General features: G+C 49.1%; 8 protein-coding genes across 8 annotated transcripts; 4 read left to right on the top strand and 4 right to left on the bottom strand.

Annotated features, from left to right (window-relative positions):
* Positions 1-430: 430 nt before the first annotated feature.
* On the top strand, positions 431-1,081 carry BP01DRAFT_307362 (putative carbonate dehydratase; the record flags this gene model as incomplete). Its single annotated transcript, XM_025572291.1, has 3 exons — positions 431-670; positions 727-812; positions 877-1,081. The coding sequence occupies 3 exons, from the start codon at positions 431-433 to the stop codon at positions 1,079-1,081; spliced, it is 531 nt and encodes a 176-aa protein (XP_025426768.1).
* BP01DRAFT_360932 (carbonic anhydrase) lies at positions 881-2,304 on the top strand. The gene is made up of 2 exons (XM_025576019.1): positions 881-1,536; positions 1,642-2,304. Exons 1-2 carry the CDS (start codon positions 1,379-1,381, stop codon positions 2,165-2,167), a joined length of 684 nt encoding a protein of 227 aa, XP_025426767.1. The 5' UTR covers positions 881-1,378; the 3' UTR covers positions 2,168-2,304.
* Positions 2,288-4,526, bottom strand: BP01DRAFT_329072 (MDR family MFS transporter). Its single transcript, XM_025572973.1, has 6 exons — positions 4,341-4,526; positions 4,188-4,287; positions 3,751-4,052; positions 3,375-3,686; positions 2,897-3,314; positions 2,288-2,837 (listed from the first exon to the last, which is right to left on the bottom strand). Exons 1-6 carry the CDS (start codon positions 4,485-4,487, stop codon positions 2,521-2,523), a joined length of 1,596 nt encoding a protein of 531 aa, XP_025426766.1. The 5' UTR covers positions 4,488-4,526; the 3' UTR covers positions 2,288-2,520.
* An 845-nt stretch (positions 4,527-5,371) lies between these two features.
* On the top strand, positions 5,372-7,757 carry BP01DRAFT_408849 (uncharacterized protein; the record flags this gene model as incomplete). Its single annotated transcript, XM_025578832.1, has 2 exons — positions 5,372-7,209; positions 7,246-7,757. The coding sequence occupies 2 exons, from the start codon at positions 5,372-5,374 to the stop codon at positions 7,358-7,360; spliced, it is 1,953 nt and encodes a 650-aa protein (XP_025426765.1). The 3' UTR covers positions 7,361-7,757.
* On the top strand, positions 7,539-9,306 carry BP01DRAFT_360926 (uncharacterized protein). The gene has a single exon (XM_025576018.1). The coding sequence runs from the start codon at positions 7,980-7,982 to the stop codon at positions 9,174-9,176; it is 1,197 nt and encodes a 398-aa protein (XP_025426764.1). The 5' UTR covers positions 7,539-7,979; the 3' UTR covers positions 9,177-9,306.
* A 992-nt stretch (positions 9,307-10,298) lies between these two features.
* On the bottom strand, positions 10,299-11,708 carry BP01DRAFT_329065 (uncharacterized protein). Its single transcript, XM_025572972.1, has 3 exons — positions 11,558-11,708; positions 10,928-11,508; positions 10,299-10,858 (listed from the first exon to the last, which is right to left on the bottom strand). Exons 1-3 carry the CDS (start codon positions 11,668-11,670, stop codon positions 10,326-10,328), a joined length of 1,227 nt encoding a protein of 408 aa, XP_025426763.1. The 5' UTR covers positions 11,671-11,708; the 3' UTR covers positions 10,299-10,325.
* An 832-nt stretch (positions 11,709-12,540) lies between these two features.
* BP01DRAFT_350473 (uncharacterized protein) lies at positions 12,541-13,488 on the bottom strand (the record flags this gene model as incomplete). Its single annotated transcript, XM_025573795.1, has 3 exons — positions 12,541-12,796; positions 12,864-13,234; positions 13,288-13,488. 3 exons carry the CDS (start codon positions 13,486-13,488, stop codon positions 12,541-12,543), a joined length of 828 nt encoding a protein of 275 aa, XP_025426762.1.
* A 945-nt stretch (positions 13,489-14,433) lies between these two features.
* BP01DRAFT_192489 (uncharacterized protein) lies at positions 14,434-15,030 on the bottom strand. The gene has a single exon (XM_025570963.1). The coding sequence runs from the start codon at positions 14,898-14,900 to the stop codon at positions 14,595-14,597; it is 306 nt and encodes a 101-aa protein (XP_025426761.1). The 5' UTR covers positions 14,901-15,030; the 3' UTR covers positions 14,434-14,594.
* Positions 15,031-16,297: the final 1,267 nt, after the last annotated feature.

The following is a 16,297-nucleotide window of genomic DNA, read 5'->3' as shown; positions in this document are numbered from 1 at the left end:
AATGCAGGAACCGGGCAAAAACTCTGGATTTGTGACGAAAAAGGGTGCTGATGTTGCCACTTGCTTCGGCCGATAGTGCAGGTAGATGGAGCAGAGATCGGAAATTGCAACCAAAGTCTTCAGGCGACGGAGTATCGTCATGCGGGCGGTCGATCAAAAAACGGCCGGGCTTGAATACTCCCGAGATATCTCCGCTTCGGCCGAGACCTCTTTGCCGTACAGTTATAGCAAAGCTTGTTTCATCTCGTTGCCCGACTGTATTGGGGCACCTCGCTGAGTATAAGACTCTCTCTCTCTCCCAGTCACTCATTCTCTACTCTTCCGCAAAGCATCTCAATTTCATTCACTCATGTTCAGCTCCCGTCCCTCCGTGATCTCCCGCCTTGTCAGTACACGAAACTTGACCTCCCGAATTGCACCACTTCACACAATGCAAGATCAGCTACGGACACGATACGAGCTGCACCAGGTGCAATCGGGCTCCATGCCCTGGCAGCAATCAAAGGGAAAGCAGGTGCTGTGGATTGGCTGCTCTGACAGTGACTACGACGAGCTGGAGACCTTGGGCCTGCAGCCTGATCAGGTCTTGGAATACCGAAACTTGGGCAACATGGTAACAGACGATCTGTCTTGCCGGGCGACTCTGGGTTATGCATTGGAGCAACTAAAGGTGAGAAGGGATGATCCGTGGATCAATGAAGAAGGCAGGCTGACATCGTGTGGTAGATTCGTGAGATTGTCGTGTGCGGGCATTATGGCTGCCATATCGTCCAGGGGTCGCCCAATCCTGGTCTTCCTGAGCCCTGGAGCAAGTGCGTAACCACCTAAGTTTTTGACTCGTGGAGAAATCTATGCGGTGCTAATGATTGGAGGCAGGAACCTTGACGTGGTGCGATCTCAGCACACGCACCGGCTGGATCAAGTCAGCGGGCAGGAACGGGACCGAACCATGGTGGAATTGAACATTTTGGGGCAGGTCCAGAACTTGAGCCAAGCCCAGAACCATGAGGTCAAGGTCTTTGGGCTGGTCTATGACCGCGCGTCGAAAACAGGGTACCAGATCACCGAGGCTGCTTGTTGATGTTGAGGAGGATTTATATGCATACAGAGAGAGAGAGAGAGAGAGAGAGAGAGAGAGAAGATACCCCCAATAGAGAGCGAAATTTGATCAGATTCAGACGATAAAGCTATAAGACGATAAGGCGATAAGGCGATAAGAAACGAGCAGGCACTGCGTGGGGGGATGCACTGGGCTGCCGTAGTTTCTGCCAATTTCTCCCACACGTGGCAGTTCTCCCCCCCCTTGCCCCTCTCTCTCTCTCTTCCTCCCCACTCATAGAATCGGATCATTAAACTAACTACAACAAGACGATTAAAAATGGCCTCCTCCAACTGCACTCACGACTCGGTCCCCGCCTACCTCAAACACTCCCACGAGCGGGTGTTTGAGAACAACCGTGCCTGGGTGGCTGCCAAGAAGCAGGAAGACCCCGCTTTCTTTGAGAAGCTCAATGCTGGCCAGACCCCGGAATATTTGTAAGACCATCGCCCACTAAACTGATTTTAGCTGTTTGAGGATGACCCTCAGTTTGGGATCGATGAAACAAAGGCTGACCAGTCCTCTTGGACTGACCCATGCAGATACATTGGCTGCAGTGACAGTCGGGTCCCCGCCAATGAGATCATGGGGCTGGAGGCCGGGGAGGTGTTTGTTCACCGCAACATCGCCAACCTGGTCCCCAACACCGATCTCAACGTCATGTCCGTCATCAACTACGCCGTTCGCCACCTCCACGTCAAACACATCGTCGTCTGCGGCCACTACCAGTGTGGCGGGGTCAAGGCCGCCCTGAGCCCTTCCGACCTGGGCCTCCTGAACCCCTGGTTGCGCAACATCAGGGATGTCTACCGGTTGCATGAGCGCGAGCTGGATGAGATCAAGGACGAGACTGCTCGGTACAAGCGTCTCATCGAGTTGAATGTGGTAGAATCCTGCCGCAATATCATCAAGACCGCCGCGGTGCAGCAGAGCTTCCACGAGCACCAATTCCCCGTCGTGCACGGATGGATCTTTGACATGGAGACCGGTCTCCTGCGTGATCTGGAAATCGATTTTGAGGAGACCCTACGTGACATCAAGAAGATTTACAACTTGACTTCAGCTTGAGAATTCTGTCCAAGGAAGGCCAGTGAGCCGGGTGCGTCACTGTAGAAAAGAATTATGTCTAGTCAATCAAAGTTAGTAGTATCTAAGTATTGTCAGATCATCTACATCTCAAGACCCCACCCGAAATACAGCACAAATACTAGACTCGTGGCCTGAGGCACAATTGCCTAGAATTAGTCATTCTGCCCTTGGCGCGCACGGACTCCCGCATCTCCCGGAAACTGACCTGCCTGTTGTCTGTTGAAGCAGGCAACACCCCACCCATTCTCGAGGATATATATTTTTGAAGTACCTGGGTTGTGCAGCCGGCGGTTTGCATCCAAAGTAAACCAAACAACAACCGGAAAGAACCACTATGCTGCCCCTCCAGCAACCTTCTTCAAAGAATCTTCATGAAGTCGCTTCCAGCTCCCAAAGAAGCCAATAATCGTGGACGCTCCAAAGGCAGCCACGGTGATGGCAAAGACGACTTTCAACCCCACCACATACCCATCAATCACAATGGGCACCTGCGAAAGTGTGAACGCTTGTCGAATCTGCGTCGCCCCAATACCCAGCACAGTCGATGGATCAATCTCGGGGAGCTTGACGGTAATGTAATTGAGCAGCTGATTGTTGAACGCGGACTGTGCGGCAGAGAGGAAGAAAGAACCGCCCACTGTCGTAAAGACTACTCGGTTGATGTCAGACCATAGGCCTTCCATCGTCATCATGGCAGAGGTGACTTACAGTTGACAATGGATGACACCTGCGACATATCCTCCGGTGCAGCATGCACCTGCGCGTTGGATAGAGCCACTTGAAATGTCCCTCCAGTGGCAAAGCCCACCAGGATCTGATACCCAATCCACTTGCCGGTAGAAGTATTCGTGTCCATTGTGTAAAATAATCCACAACCTATGGTTCCTATCGCTCCTCCGATGATCCAGAAAAGAGGTACTATGCCAATCTTCGACAATGCAACACCTAGGACAATCGCGGCGATTGTGAGTGGAATGATGAAGGCAAGCATTTTAACTCCAGATCCAATCGGACTGCTGTTGTAGACGCTCTGAAAGTAGATGGGAAGGTAATACAGGATCGTGAAGTATGCGCCACCAAAGAAGAACATGAAGATGGATCCCACGCAGACGTAGCGCTTCAGGAACTATCCTCATGTTTTTTGTCAGTCAAGAGGCACGATCGATAAAGCTGGACGGATCCTTACCAGCCGTGGAACTATCATGGCGTATTCCCCCTGCAAGACTTCCCATGCGATAAATGTCGCAAGCATAAGGACGAAGCCGACAAGCAAACCAATGACGACGCTACTGTTCCATGGATGAGTTTGGCCACCATATTGGAGCGCAAGAATGTACGAGATGATCAAACCCATCACTAGTACAGCCCCTATGAAGTCCATGTGCAACAACTTTTCCTTCAAGGGGGCGGACATGGGGTTTGCACTGGCGGGGGCTTGGAAGAAAATGAGAATAACCGCTGCCGCTAGCCCCCCAATGGGTAGGTTGATATAGAAGCACTGTGAAGGGTCAGCAGTCGGGGCCTTGGAGTAAGGGTGAGGAACATACCCAGCGCCATGTCACCTTGTCTGTAAAAGCACCACCGATAAGCGGACCCAGAACCGCCGCGATTCCGTACGTGGCGCCCGTAAAACCCAGCAACTGCGGACGCTTCTCTGGGGCTGCTGCGAATCCGAGAATAGTGAACACACCCACCGTCACACCTGAACCGCCCAAGCCTGCAATCGCCCGGCCGACAATCAAAGTGATAGGGTTGGGCGCGACTGCGCAGAGGAGACTTCCCAGCTCGAATGTAAACAAGGCGACCAGAAACCAAAGTTTGAGGGGAAAGTATTTATAGAGCTTTCCCCAAGTCGACTGGAACCCTGCCAATAATGAGTGGTATTAGAGAACAGTGACCCTGATCGGATGGGAAGAACTTCTTAGGGAGTGTGGCGAGGAAGGAAGACTCTGTCTAGGGTTAGCATTGTTCGGAGAATCCGCACCGGAATCATTCGCACCACCACCGAATGTCATGAAGTATACCGCTCCGTACCAGGCGACTTTATTCAAATCATGAAATTCATCGCTGATCTTGGGAATAGCCGTGCCAAGGATGGTCTAGGCATAGGTCAGCTTCTCTGGTTGGTGTATCATGGAGCATGTCAGCGTACATTATCAAGTGACACGAGGAACATGCCCAGCATAAGCGAAACAACAATGACAGCTAAGCGCGCGCCATGGGGATAGCCATCATCTGCTGGGATTTGGGTGTTGATGCTATCGAGCTTGGTGGCGCTGGATGTAGAGAGCGCTGTCATCGTACTCGGTGGGCCGGTCGCTGGCTTCTCAGATGTGGTCGGACTTTGTTCAGCCATTGCTGTGTTTGCCAGAAACTACAACATAAATGCTACTGCAGACAGAGTCAGCGCAGGCATGAAGAAAGTGCAGCTCCCAGGTTATAAGTTTCGGTTGCGGGCGAATGAGTTGTATGTCCGACAGCTCGTTCGACCAGTTTCAGACCATTTGTCAGCTACTTCGGCCGAACACAAGCAAGCTGGACAATATAGCCGTGAGTTCTAACGATAGTGGCTGTGTCGGATCAAGTCTTCGTGTTCCTGATGTCCGTTACGGCTGCAGGATTGCAGAGATATGCGCATAGTATGATTGACACATTTAGTCGTGATGCTCGCCGAAGGGAGGCCAAGAGGGGCCGACTTAACGGGGTTGACATCTGTAGGTTTCCCTTTTCCCAACTTCTGGTACACAGAGGATCTAAGCCCTACAGTGAACCTACAAACTGCCCCGTAGAACTGAAGTCAGAGGACTGCACGCGTATCAGTGACAATACAGGTATGCCACGATGATAATGTTCAACACTATGACTTGAGTGGAGAGACCTGGACAATGCCATGGGAACACAGTACAAGGACAGTATTGACCCTCATACAGCGGCTTGGCCTTAGGGTCAGCGATCCACAAAAGCCCAAACTGTACTCGGGTTATTTTCATCAACTCTTCAGCAAATGATAAGACTGACTAGTATGACTATGCGCTGGTCGCGTTCGGCCGAACGTGAGGGCAAGGGAGGAATTAGTCAGCCAGTTCGGCCGAAGGTCTCATCCTCCGCTTCATCCTGGCACTCAACTGACTCCAATTCCTGCTCTCCTTTTGCATCATCCCAGAGTCGCGAGCACTCTTCACAATGAATATACGCTCAGGCAGAGATCCGGTCAGACGGAGACGGGTCCGGAAAGGGACACATTGTTGCCGCGAGTGCCGTCGACGAAAGGTCAGATGCACCTTTGCTGGGCCGGACGAGGAGTCGTGTATCTCGTGCGTCCGCCGAGGCGCACCCTGTGTCAGTCAATGGGATTCGGACACGGCAGACTTGCTCCTGACTCCGGGCTTGACCCCGGTTTCTGATATTGCTGGGAGTCTGACCGAGCCAGCCGCTCATGCGAAGATCACACACGCCCTCCGACGGGCTTTTCCCTCCAGACATGACATTGAAACTCTGCGAGCAAAGATCACTACAGTTCCCATATCATGCTATCAGTCAACGCTCAAGTCCAACAGTCCGACGTGGTCAGGATCGGCACAAGAACAACCAGTACCAATTCCAAACCTACTCCATCCGGAATCCCATCCAGTCTTACTGGCCAAGCAAATGTTGCTATTTGCGACGGCATTGCAGTATTTCTCTCCTGCCGCGGTCATTCCAGGTCTCCAGCAACACCATCACACCATCATGGAAGGCCTCGCAGAGTCGGCCATCACCTTGGTCACCACAAATGACAGTCTTTTGAGCACCTTGGAAGGATTGGAAAATATCATCTTGGAGGGGGTCTACCATGTCGATGGCGGCAACATTCGGCGCGCTTGGTTGGCAATGCGTCGTGCCGTCACCGCAGCACAGATGCTGGGATTGCACCAACCTGACCATCATCGGTTCAAACAACTCGGCACCAGAACCGATCTCGAGCCCGGGATGATGTGGGTTTGCATTGTTTATATGGAGCGTATGTTGTCTTTGCTCCTGGGCCTCCCTACAAGCACTGCTGGAACGAACCTCCCAGTTTCCAAGGCAGCAAGCACTTCGGCTGAGGACTGCAGCCTGTCATTGCTGGCCACCAACCTCACAGCAAGAATCCTGGAGCGAAACCAGATCAGATCCTCACAGCAGGCTCAGGAGACAACGCAAGAGATCGATCAGAAGTTAATCGAAATGAGTGAACAGTTACCTTCAACCTTCTGGCAGCCATTAGCATTTGCAGGATTGAAAGTGGATTCGTTGGATGCATATCGGGAGACTCGACGAGCATTGGATCACATGGCCTACTACACTCTGGTGAACCAGCTGCATTTACCATATATGTTGTGCCAAAGCCATAGCTCGGACATAGTGTATTCACGGGTAGCATGTGCAAATGCCAGCCGGGAGATTTTGACTCGCGAGATCACCATTCGTACATTCAATCCGATCACCGCCTCCTGTCGAATGGGCGACTTTATGGCCTTGATTGCCGGTATGACGTTGATGCTTGCACATCTTGCGAGTGACGGACAACACGAGATGGATCGACTACTTGCACACCAGAGGCTGAGTGACCGGGCGACGGTGGAGCAAGCGCTTCAATGCATGAGGTCCATGTCAGAGCTACACGCAGACGTACTTGCCGCAGAATGTGCTGCGCTACTCAAAGATCTCCTAAGGATCGAAGCTCTTGCCGCACAGAAGCACAGAAGCGGTGCCCGCCGATCGCAGGGCACCACTACACAGCAGACTGATGACTCCATCTCGTTGGTCGTCCAGGTGCCATATCTCGGGGTAATCACCATCGGACCGGCAGGCGTAACATCTGTGCCGTATGCCGAGAGAAATCAAGCGCCCAGATCCTATGCAGGGGTCACCCTTGGAGGCATTGGGTCGATCCACCTCCGATCTGGTGCGTCGTCCGATCAGTCACCGGATAATCCCGGAGCTGATAGTCCCCCCCGGGAGACTGCCGCACCCACTCTTCCATTGTTGCCTCCTGCGTTGTACTCTGCCCCGAGCACGCCAGTTGATACTTTCAGTGGGCAAGGCAGTATTATCCCTGACGTCGCGGCCACCATCGATGATTGGGTGTTCCAAGGATTTGACACTGCGTTCTTCGATGTATTGATACGCGGCGTGGGGGAAGCAGAGTGAGTGACACTTATTGTTTGTTTGCATAATTTGCACGGTTTGCACAGTCTGCCTCATTTGCAAGTTTGTCTGGGCGGCGAATTGCCATTCTGGCTATTCTGCCCAGGCGGTCACCCCTGGATTGCTTCAACCACGGCGACCACCACATCCACAACACCACAAAGATGGAGAGTTCCATCACCTCTGACCTCCTTGAGCCAGAGAGGGATTCACTTCTTCCGGCCAGTGACCCAGCTCAGCATGCTGTTCAGAGTGTCAGGCCTCGTCGCCACTTGGGGGTCTCGTCCACCTCGTTTCTGATGTAAGGCTACGAGGCGTTCAGGGCCCGTCAGAGCTGATGAATATCGAACAGTATCAACCGCATGATCGGGACAGCCATCTTTTCCACTCCGTCTTCTATCGCCGCCAGCGTCCAAAGCGCCGGTGCGGCTTTGTTGCTTTGGACAGCCGGGTTTTCTCTGTCCCTCTGTGGCCTAATGATTTGGTTGGAACTGGCCTCCCTACTGCCTCGTAGCGGAGGAGAAAAGGTCTACCTCAACGCCGCTTATCCACGTCCGCCTCTACTCGCCGTGACCATTTATGCAACGCATGTCATTTGTCTCGGTTTTACAGGTAGCTATAGATGTCTGTCAATGCCCCAAATCTCTCATTTTTGACTGTTTCAGGCATCGGGAGCATTGCGATAGCCGAGAACCTGCTACTAGCTGTCCACGGCACTGCAGATGAATGGACGAAACGCATTCTCGCTATTGCAGTCATGACGGTCATCGCCGTTTTGCATATCAAAGCAAGCACATTCGCTGTACATCTGATGAATGTTCTCGCTTCTGCCAAGATCCTGATCCTCATCGTGGTCATTTTCACTGGCCTGCGCATGGTCTCAACCGATCAGCACAGGGAACATCGTTCAGGCGCAAGCTTCGACCATCCATTTGCAGGCTCCTCAACTCATATCTATGACTATACTTCTGCATTGTTCAAAATCCTGGCCACGTATCAAGGCTGGTCGAATGCCGCATACGTTCTCGACGAGGTCCAGAATCCGCGACGCACGCTGAAAATAGCGAGCTTCCTTGGAGTGGGCTCAGTAGGAATCCTGTATATTCTCGTCAATGCGGCATACTTCAGTGCTGCCACACCTGAAGAGCTTAGTCGTACCGGCGTCACTGTTGTGGCGCTCCTAGTAGGGAAAGTCTGGGGAGACACGGCCCAGTGGTGCACAGCCCTGGTGGCTGCTTTATCCTCTTTTGGCAGCCTTTTGACCGCGTCGTTTTCCATGTCGCGTGTCATTCAGTCGTTTGCTCGAGAGGGAGTGTTGCCGTGGGCTTCCTTCTTCGCCAGCAGCACCCCGTCTGCGACACCCAAGGGCGCCTTTTTCGGCTTATTCCTTGGCTCCGCTGTGATGATCCTTCTAATTCCATTCGGCGACGCATACAGCTTTCTCCTCGATGTCGGGCAGTATGCCTTTGCAATCATATATTTAGCCGTGGTGGTTGGGCTATTCATCATTCGTAGGCGTCTGGCATATCCGCAACGCACGTTCCGGGTGTGGAACAGCGTGGCTTGGATTTTCTTGCTCGTGCAGATTTTTCTTGTTGTGTCTCCATTTCTCAACCATGAGTTTGTTAGTGATACTAGCCTTCCTTTCTGGCTAACCCCAATGGTTGCCATCTCGGCATTAGCCAGTGGTGGGGTTTATTGGTATGGATGGTGGGTGCTCTATCCCCAAGTGAAAGGTTTCTCTTGGAAGAGCAGAGAAACTACTCTGGCCGATGGCACAACCGTTGTGGTGTGGATCAAAGAGTATTATCGAGACTAAAGCTTGCTATAGATAGGGAATCCTTGTGCATATAGCCATTGACTTGTAAATTCACAGAACAACCATCGAGCCAGGGACTTCCCTCAGGGCCTACGCAGCTTTCGAAGTGCTGATAGCTTCTCGACTCGAGATGGTTTGTCGTAATCTGTTCAGCCGCGCCAATTGTACTTACTACCAGGCCAATTTGTACATCCACAAGCGTGGTGATGGTACACTTCTTCTCTACTTGTCTTTTATTAGTTCCGATAGAACGACTAGAGATACTGTACGGAGTACTCTTGTACTATATGCGCTTACTCATCGTTGACTAGTCCACGGAAGAAGAATCCTTACTAATTAGTAGCTGTATGCTGTGGGAAAGGACGCTCCAGTGGCGACAGTCTTAGGGTATATCTTAGCCTGTTTCTGGGGCTTAGTTGGGGTACATGAGTGCAAGTGAACAGAAGAAGTCTGTCTATTGTCCGATGTTTTGCCGACGGTGCAAGGGAACAGGATGCTACCAGTATGTGATCACGCGCCGAGGATACCCAAATCCAACCAGTCTTTGAACGATGCCATGAGCAGAACTATACCTGATAACGCTCCGCAACACAGCGTTCCGGGCTAATATTCTTGGTGCCTCAATCGTCGAAGAGACATGGTATCATGAGGTGGTCAAGGCTTGAAAGGCAATATACTAAGTGGGACAGAGAATCCAGCTCAGCAGAGATTGAGCATCAGCTCGGCGGTCATGAGGGCAGCTTTAGGAATTGTGAGAATTGTGCGGATATACCGGATGAACCGCTGAGAAAGGACTACTTTCCCGACGAGCCCCGCAGCTACCGACTAAGTGAAGTTCTTGCCTCTGTCATTGGCGTGCAACACTTGTTCGGGGTAGTTTAAAAAGCCAAAATCTCAGTGTAGAAAGAAGACTCAGCAAAACGACAGCCTTATGAGAATAGACGTGTCTTTAACAAACATCGGAACGAACTACCTGGGAAGATTGAAAGTTGAAAGTCTTTAACGCTTTTCGGCAAAGACCCATCATTCCTTTCACTTTGCAGGATTACCCTAGTACTTGTATATTTATTTGTCCTCTTTTGATACTTATGAATCTAGGAATACGCAGTCAGATATTTAGTTGTTCGATTGAAGTCGCTCCAAGTCATTTCACCTTGCAACTATTGAAATAAAACCACCTTCACTTGGAATGGGAAGGCCCCTTGACGCAAGCTTCTGAGCCTTTTTCTTTTTAGATTTCGGGGACAGAATTTCCCAATTCTCATACAGTACTAAGTCTGCGCATGAAATCCTCGCTATGTGACCTTGGGCTTGTGTTTGATCAGGAGCCTTGGGTGGTATTTCGTGATTGGGGGTATCGCTAGGAGATGAAGAAGCGCTAGACCAGCCTTCGGTATTAGAGGAGGCTTGGGTAATGGTCCACTGCTCGAATTCCCCTTCAACAGGGGGCACTTCAGGCCCAGATTCGGCCTCTGCGGGAACAGATTCAGGCTCTTCAGGAACAGGTTCAGGCACTTCAGGAAAAGGCTCTGCGGGAACAGGTTCAGGCACTTCAGGAAAAGGCTCTGCGGGAACAGGTTCATATTCTTCAGGCTCGGCCTCTGCGGGAACAGGTTCAGGCTCTTCAGGAACAGGCTCTTCAGGAAGAGAATAAGCTGGGCCAGTTCCGTTCAGGCTTTTACCTAATGATGCATTAGTAAAACAATCCAGCTCTAGCACTATACTACCGTCCTATCGGTGAGATGACTTACCGTGCTGGTCTTGCATGGAACGCAAACGAACAGAGAGTATCTCGAGGATTATTTTCATCACGAGATTATCAAACTGGTGGTCTCGGCCAAGAATATTATAAACATCGCGTAGACCAAGCGCTGGATCTTCAGGCTCTAATAGTCGTTGCAAGTTCCCCTCAATATAAATTGGAAGCCATGTTTCACCAGCGGGAAGGCCTGAAAAAACGTCCCTCGTTGCCTGCAGTACTTCAAGAACAGGAACCTCCTCATCTAGTTGCTTCATCTTTTGTTTGGAAAGGGTCTCAAGTTCAGGAAGGCCGTACGTCCTTGAGGCGTGGTAGGCGAGAACGCTCTTCTTGTATTCTCTGGAGATATCGGATGTGCCTTCACCAAGAGGCGAGTTGACTGTCTCGTAGCCACCTGTGTATAAAAAATGCACTATGGTATGTCCAACATCCTCGTGGATATCAGACATGGTGATACTTGTTGAAAGCCCATAAGGTGCTAGCTGGAATTTTGGGTATTTCCGAAGAAAATGAGCCGGAAGGCCATATCGCTTATTTCCTATAGTGAGGGTAACAAACGGTGTTTCGTAGGGCCAGCAAATAAATCAGAATATGCTGCTTTCAATATAGTCGAATAACTTACGAAGACAACGGTCTGTGATAGTCAATTTTTGGAGGAATCTCTTGAGGCAGGGAAGGCCTGGCCACCTCATTCGATGAGCGCCCCTTCAGTTTCTTTTTAGATGATTTGGCCATTTTTATGTCGGCTATCAAGCAGTTACCAGGAGTTTTCCAAAGCAAATATGACAGACCAAGACTTGGGAGAATTCTACTACTTTAATATAGGTAAAAAGCGATGCGGGGTAGTGTAGGTATGAGTTGTTCTGCAAGGTAGCCGAGACACTTTACTCTGTGTATTGAGGAGCGAATTGGTGTTAAGTTCTGAATAGCATGAGTGTCTGTGCGGCCAATGGCCAAGCTACATCAGAGGCCTTGTGACTCCTTTGAACAAACAACCGTGCGCCCAGCTTTGGGAATGAGAGGCGTGAGACACATGTGGAAGCTCAATTTGAGTTACCATGAGTGAACACCCCCCCAACAGCTGAGCTGTATGCTCGAAACAGGTCTTAGTTTGACCATGGCGGTTTACTGAACAGACCATGTAGAAAAATACGCCCGTGATTTTTGCCCGGTCGCCTTGTCAAAGAGAAATCTACCGCCGAGGTCTCAGATCACGTTTATTCCCTAATATCTCGGCACTCCCCAGTCTACCGCAAGAATATTTCAGCCTTATCCACGTGCACTTTTAACGACATATCCGATCGCTATGAACCTGCAAGTTTCCAGTCAGCGAAACTTCTCAATAAGAACGGAATATCGTTTTTGGACTAGCGCCAGTCTGATCAACTGAAATACGGGCGCTAGTTAACTAATCAAGCTCGTAATCTGTAAGCGCGGATATGTGGGCGCCAAGATGCTTACACTCCTTTTCGAACGGGACAAGGGAAGAAAATACAATTAGATCTAAGAGCTTTAGGTACAGGCAGAGGAACATAATATCTGGATGTTTCCTAATACAGTCATCATATACTCCAGCGAACGGCGAGAGCCAAAAACAAGATTAGACTACAACTGGTAGGATATGCACAACAGAAGCGATATTAGTGCGACAAAAAAGGCGCCAACATTCCATGCTGTATCCCAACCGAAAAGGAACCTAGCAGCAACAACCACGCCTAGCAATATAGCGACCAACAAAGGCAAAGTTATATGACGCTTATCTAGCGCCCAACCTTCGCTGACTACTATACCCCTGAATTCGATCTCTCTCAAAGCTGGACAGTGCCAACTGTTCCAAGTCTCCGTTAGGTCTAGGACATCCCTATCGTACTTAGATTAGCATTTGTGTCACTTAAGATGGTTTATAGTTATCGCTCTGTATCACTCACCGGTGACTGTATAGAAGATTTTCTTTTTTGAGAAAATCATTCAAGACAGCGAGGTCGGGGTTGGAGAAGACGTGTTTCATCAGGTGCAGCGTGTTCAAGTGTACAATATTCCGTCTAGCAGTAATGTATGTTTCTTCTGGGCATTCCCCAGCATCATCGAAGCACGGCAAGCAATAAAAACAATTACAACCATAGCCGCATTCCACAGTTCCCGTGCGACGATCGTAAAAGCAGTCCGATATAGGAACATAGTTGTCTATAGTCTGTTGCAATAGCTTCCTCTCGGCTGGAACGTCGCGTTCCGTATACATCCCAATATATTCGCGATTCTCCCGGCCTTTCGAGGCCTTCTTCAATCCCAGAAGCGAGATCTTAGTATGGTAATCAGCAATCCTTCCCAGAATGACGAAATTTCAAAACAAACCTTGACAGCGTCAACTCGTGTAATACTATATCCTGGCAGATGTTTCCTCCAATATCCTCTGCGCGCGTACCAAGCTCTGTGTATCTCTCTCCATGTCTCCACATCATCTCCCGAGTTTGCAAATAGTACAGGCAATATTGAGCAATGGGAGCTTTCGCCCCAGCACAGTAGAACCATAGGAGATCCATTTTCTGGGGACATTGAGCCTAACAACTTTTGCAGGGCTTCTACCCGTATCTTATGTCTCTTCTCCACGGCATCATGTTTCTTCTCCCGGTTACCAAAAGTGGACAGAGTTGATCCACATGAGCCTGTGTTGTCTTTCTCTCCATGTTCTTCGCGGCTATTATTACATTCATCGGCTCTAGCGGTACCAGGGCGGTCTTTGGGCGAAATTGATTCCTGAGTACGGGTGCGACTATCTCGTGGAAATTTGGACCTGCGTCTGTGAAGAGTAGTATCTTTCGGGAGTAGAGTTGGAACTAATCCGGGTAGTGCATTGTTCGTGATCGGTAAGGATGGCTGATCCTGGAAAAAAAAGGAAAAAAATCTAGGAACGAATTGTAGTCTAATGTCAAAGTGCTGTCTCTGTGTAGGAGGGAGATCTGAGGTAAAGTCATATGCTTGATCGTCGTCATTTGTAGTTTTCCGTGCTAGTAATTTTACTCTTGGGGGAACCTGAATATCGTCCATGTTTCTTGATGAGGGGGATTCGTAAGAATTTTAGGTTGAATATAAATGTTAAGAATTATCAGCCTCGTCAAGCCTCAAGGCCACGTCACCAGAGATTATTCCGTTGCGATATGTGATTGGTTCGCGTATTTGCAATGATACAGTCATGTTATTGCCTGCTTTGGGCTCATTGTATAATTAGGCTGGAGAATTATTGTCGGCAACTCAACAGCTTTAACACGAACTAACTACTGGCGCAGAAGGGGATGACGTAATATTTCCCATGGGATTCAACAGTCGGGGAGGCACAACGAGAGGAAATGTCAGCTTTGCATGGGCCAGAGATAGATGACCACGTCACAAGGTGCGGAGCCACCAATCACTGGGCTCTGAGATTATGCAAAAGATACCATATAAGGCAGACTTAGGAATTCCATGGCCACCCTCCAGCTTAACTTGCAGTCATCCTGGAAGGCTTGAACCAGAACATTAAGCTGTATTTAAGATAGTTAAGTGGGTTCTACTAAACACCTTCTTTAAGGCCCAAGCTACAAACAGGCGGCCTCCAAAGTCACAACAATGGCCTTAGCCGCGAGACCCCGAATTCTCTTCTCTCTCTCGCATATCGCGACTTTCTAGACGAAGTCTACTCCACGCTCTTCAACAGGCTTGCAGAAGTGGCTAACATCAAGCGCGCGAAGACCGCAAACGCCGCGCTTCAAATAATCGCCGAGACCACCTTCAAAGCAGCCATCATAGCAGACGAAGGCCTTACCGAACCCAACTAAGAGATCCGAGAAGTGCTCGTCAAAATAAAAGCTTATGTTGAAAATGGCGGGATTGCCATAGTCGGCCTGCACTTCCCCAACTTTACGCCCATGGATAAGTTCAGAAGGTTCTTCGAGGCCTTTGGCCTTGCCTGGGAAAATGGCGACTATCATCGCACAACCTTCCAGCTTAATCCATCGGCTCTTTTGCCCGAAAGTATTGAGACAGCTTCATTGCCTAGGCCGTATAGTTATTTACTGTATTTTGGCGCTTTGCGAGGTTTAGGGAGAGAACGATTTCATGAATATTATGATAGCTAGCGGAAGTTGAACTGCGGATATATACGCACCAGTAGTTTCACCTTTGTTGAGAGTGTCTTGCTGTACGATTGTAGTCGACTCGACAGGGCTCTTTATATATAATGAGATACTGAAGTCGGTCTAATGAGCGTCTTTCAAAAGGCGTTTCTACAAACATGCCGGGAAAACGCGCTTGTATAAGCTACGAACGCGTGGAGTGATTTTTTTTTAAATGTGAATAAGTGGTTGTGTACCATACCGCCTAGAAGCCTTCAAGACTGTTGATGTTTTAAGAGCCATAGCGAGGTGAACTGTAAACCGAAATTCGATTTGAGCTTAGCTGGAAGAAAATACAGCCTGCGGTATTGCTCAAGCCATGAGCTAGAAAAAATAGGCAACCTGGATCCCCGACCTTTAGTCACCAAGGGTTTAGAGGTCTAGGAACTAATGGAGTAATTTAACTCCGAGCCTTCCTCGTCTGTGGTCCTCTTATTATCCGATTCATAATTGTCCCTTAGACACCACCGATCCAACTGAGCTCTAATCCACAAGGGTTGGTCTGATGGACCTTCATCAGACCTAGGATGGGGCCCGGTAGGCATTCTGATTGGCTGGTATATCTCTAGATATAATTCATCAGACCAATATAATGCAATAGATTAGAAGAAGAAGTAATTAGCTAAATTACTTAAAATTATACTAGATTATAGAAGTATTACTTATTGTTACGGGACGGATGGATCGTACTAATCAAAATATGCCTTTGAATAAGAAGAAATAGCTGGAGAGCTATTTCATCTATTTATATAAAATTCTTTCAGGTATATACGAACTAAGCTAGCGCTAGTTTAGTATATAGTATACAAGGCCTTAGGCACCAACTGGTGCCTGAAGCTGAGCTCTATATTAGGGCCTTAGTTCTATAATAGAAGCCCTTCTCTCCTTTCTTATCTCTCTTTGTAGTTTGTATTCGTACGATTAGTAGTACAGGTTTAGGGTAATAGTTCTGTGCTTCAGTTTTCTTTCCAGGCGGTATTATAGCTGGTTAGTAGGCAGTATAAGTATAGACAGGGCTTATTTTATTTACTATTATTTTCTCTATTGTATAATTCCTCTCGATCCAGTGAATCCAATAGTTCTCCAGTAAATAGAACTTTCTTTATACAGCTTGCATAATCAGTTCTGGGGATATAGTCAGGCTTAGCTATTAGCTTTATATAGAATATATAAAGTACTATATAAGAAGACTATCCCCCCTCTAAGTCAGCTCT

Source organism: Aspergillus saccharolyticus (genome assembly GCF_003184585.1).
Source record: "Aspergillus saccharolyticus JOP 1030-1 unplaced genomic scaffold BP01scaffold_59, whole genome shotgun sequence".
NCBI lineage: Eukaryota > Fungi > Ascomycota > Eurotiomycetes > Eurotiales > Aspergillaceae > Aspergillus > Aspergillus saccharolyticus.
The sequence above is the reverse complement of the archived record's forward strand: the minus strand, read 5'-3'. Positions and strand labels throughout refer to the sequence as shown.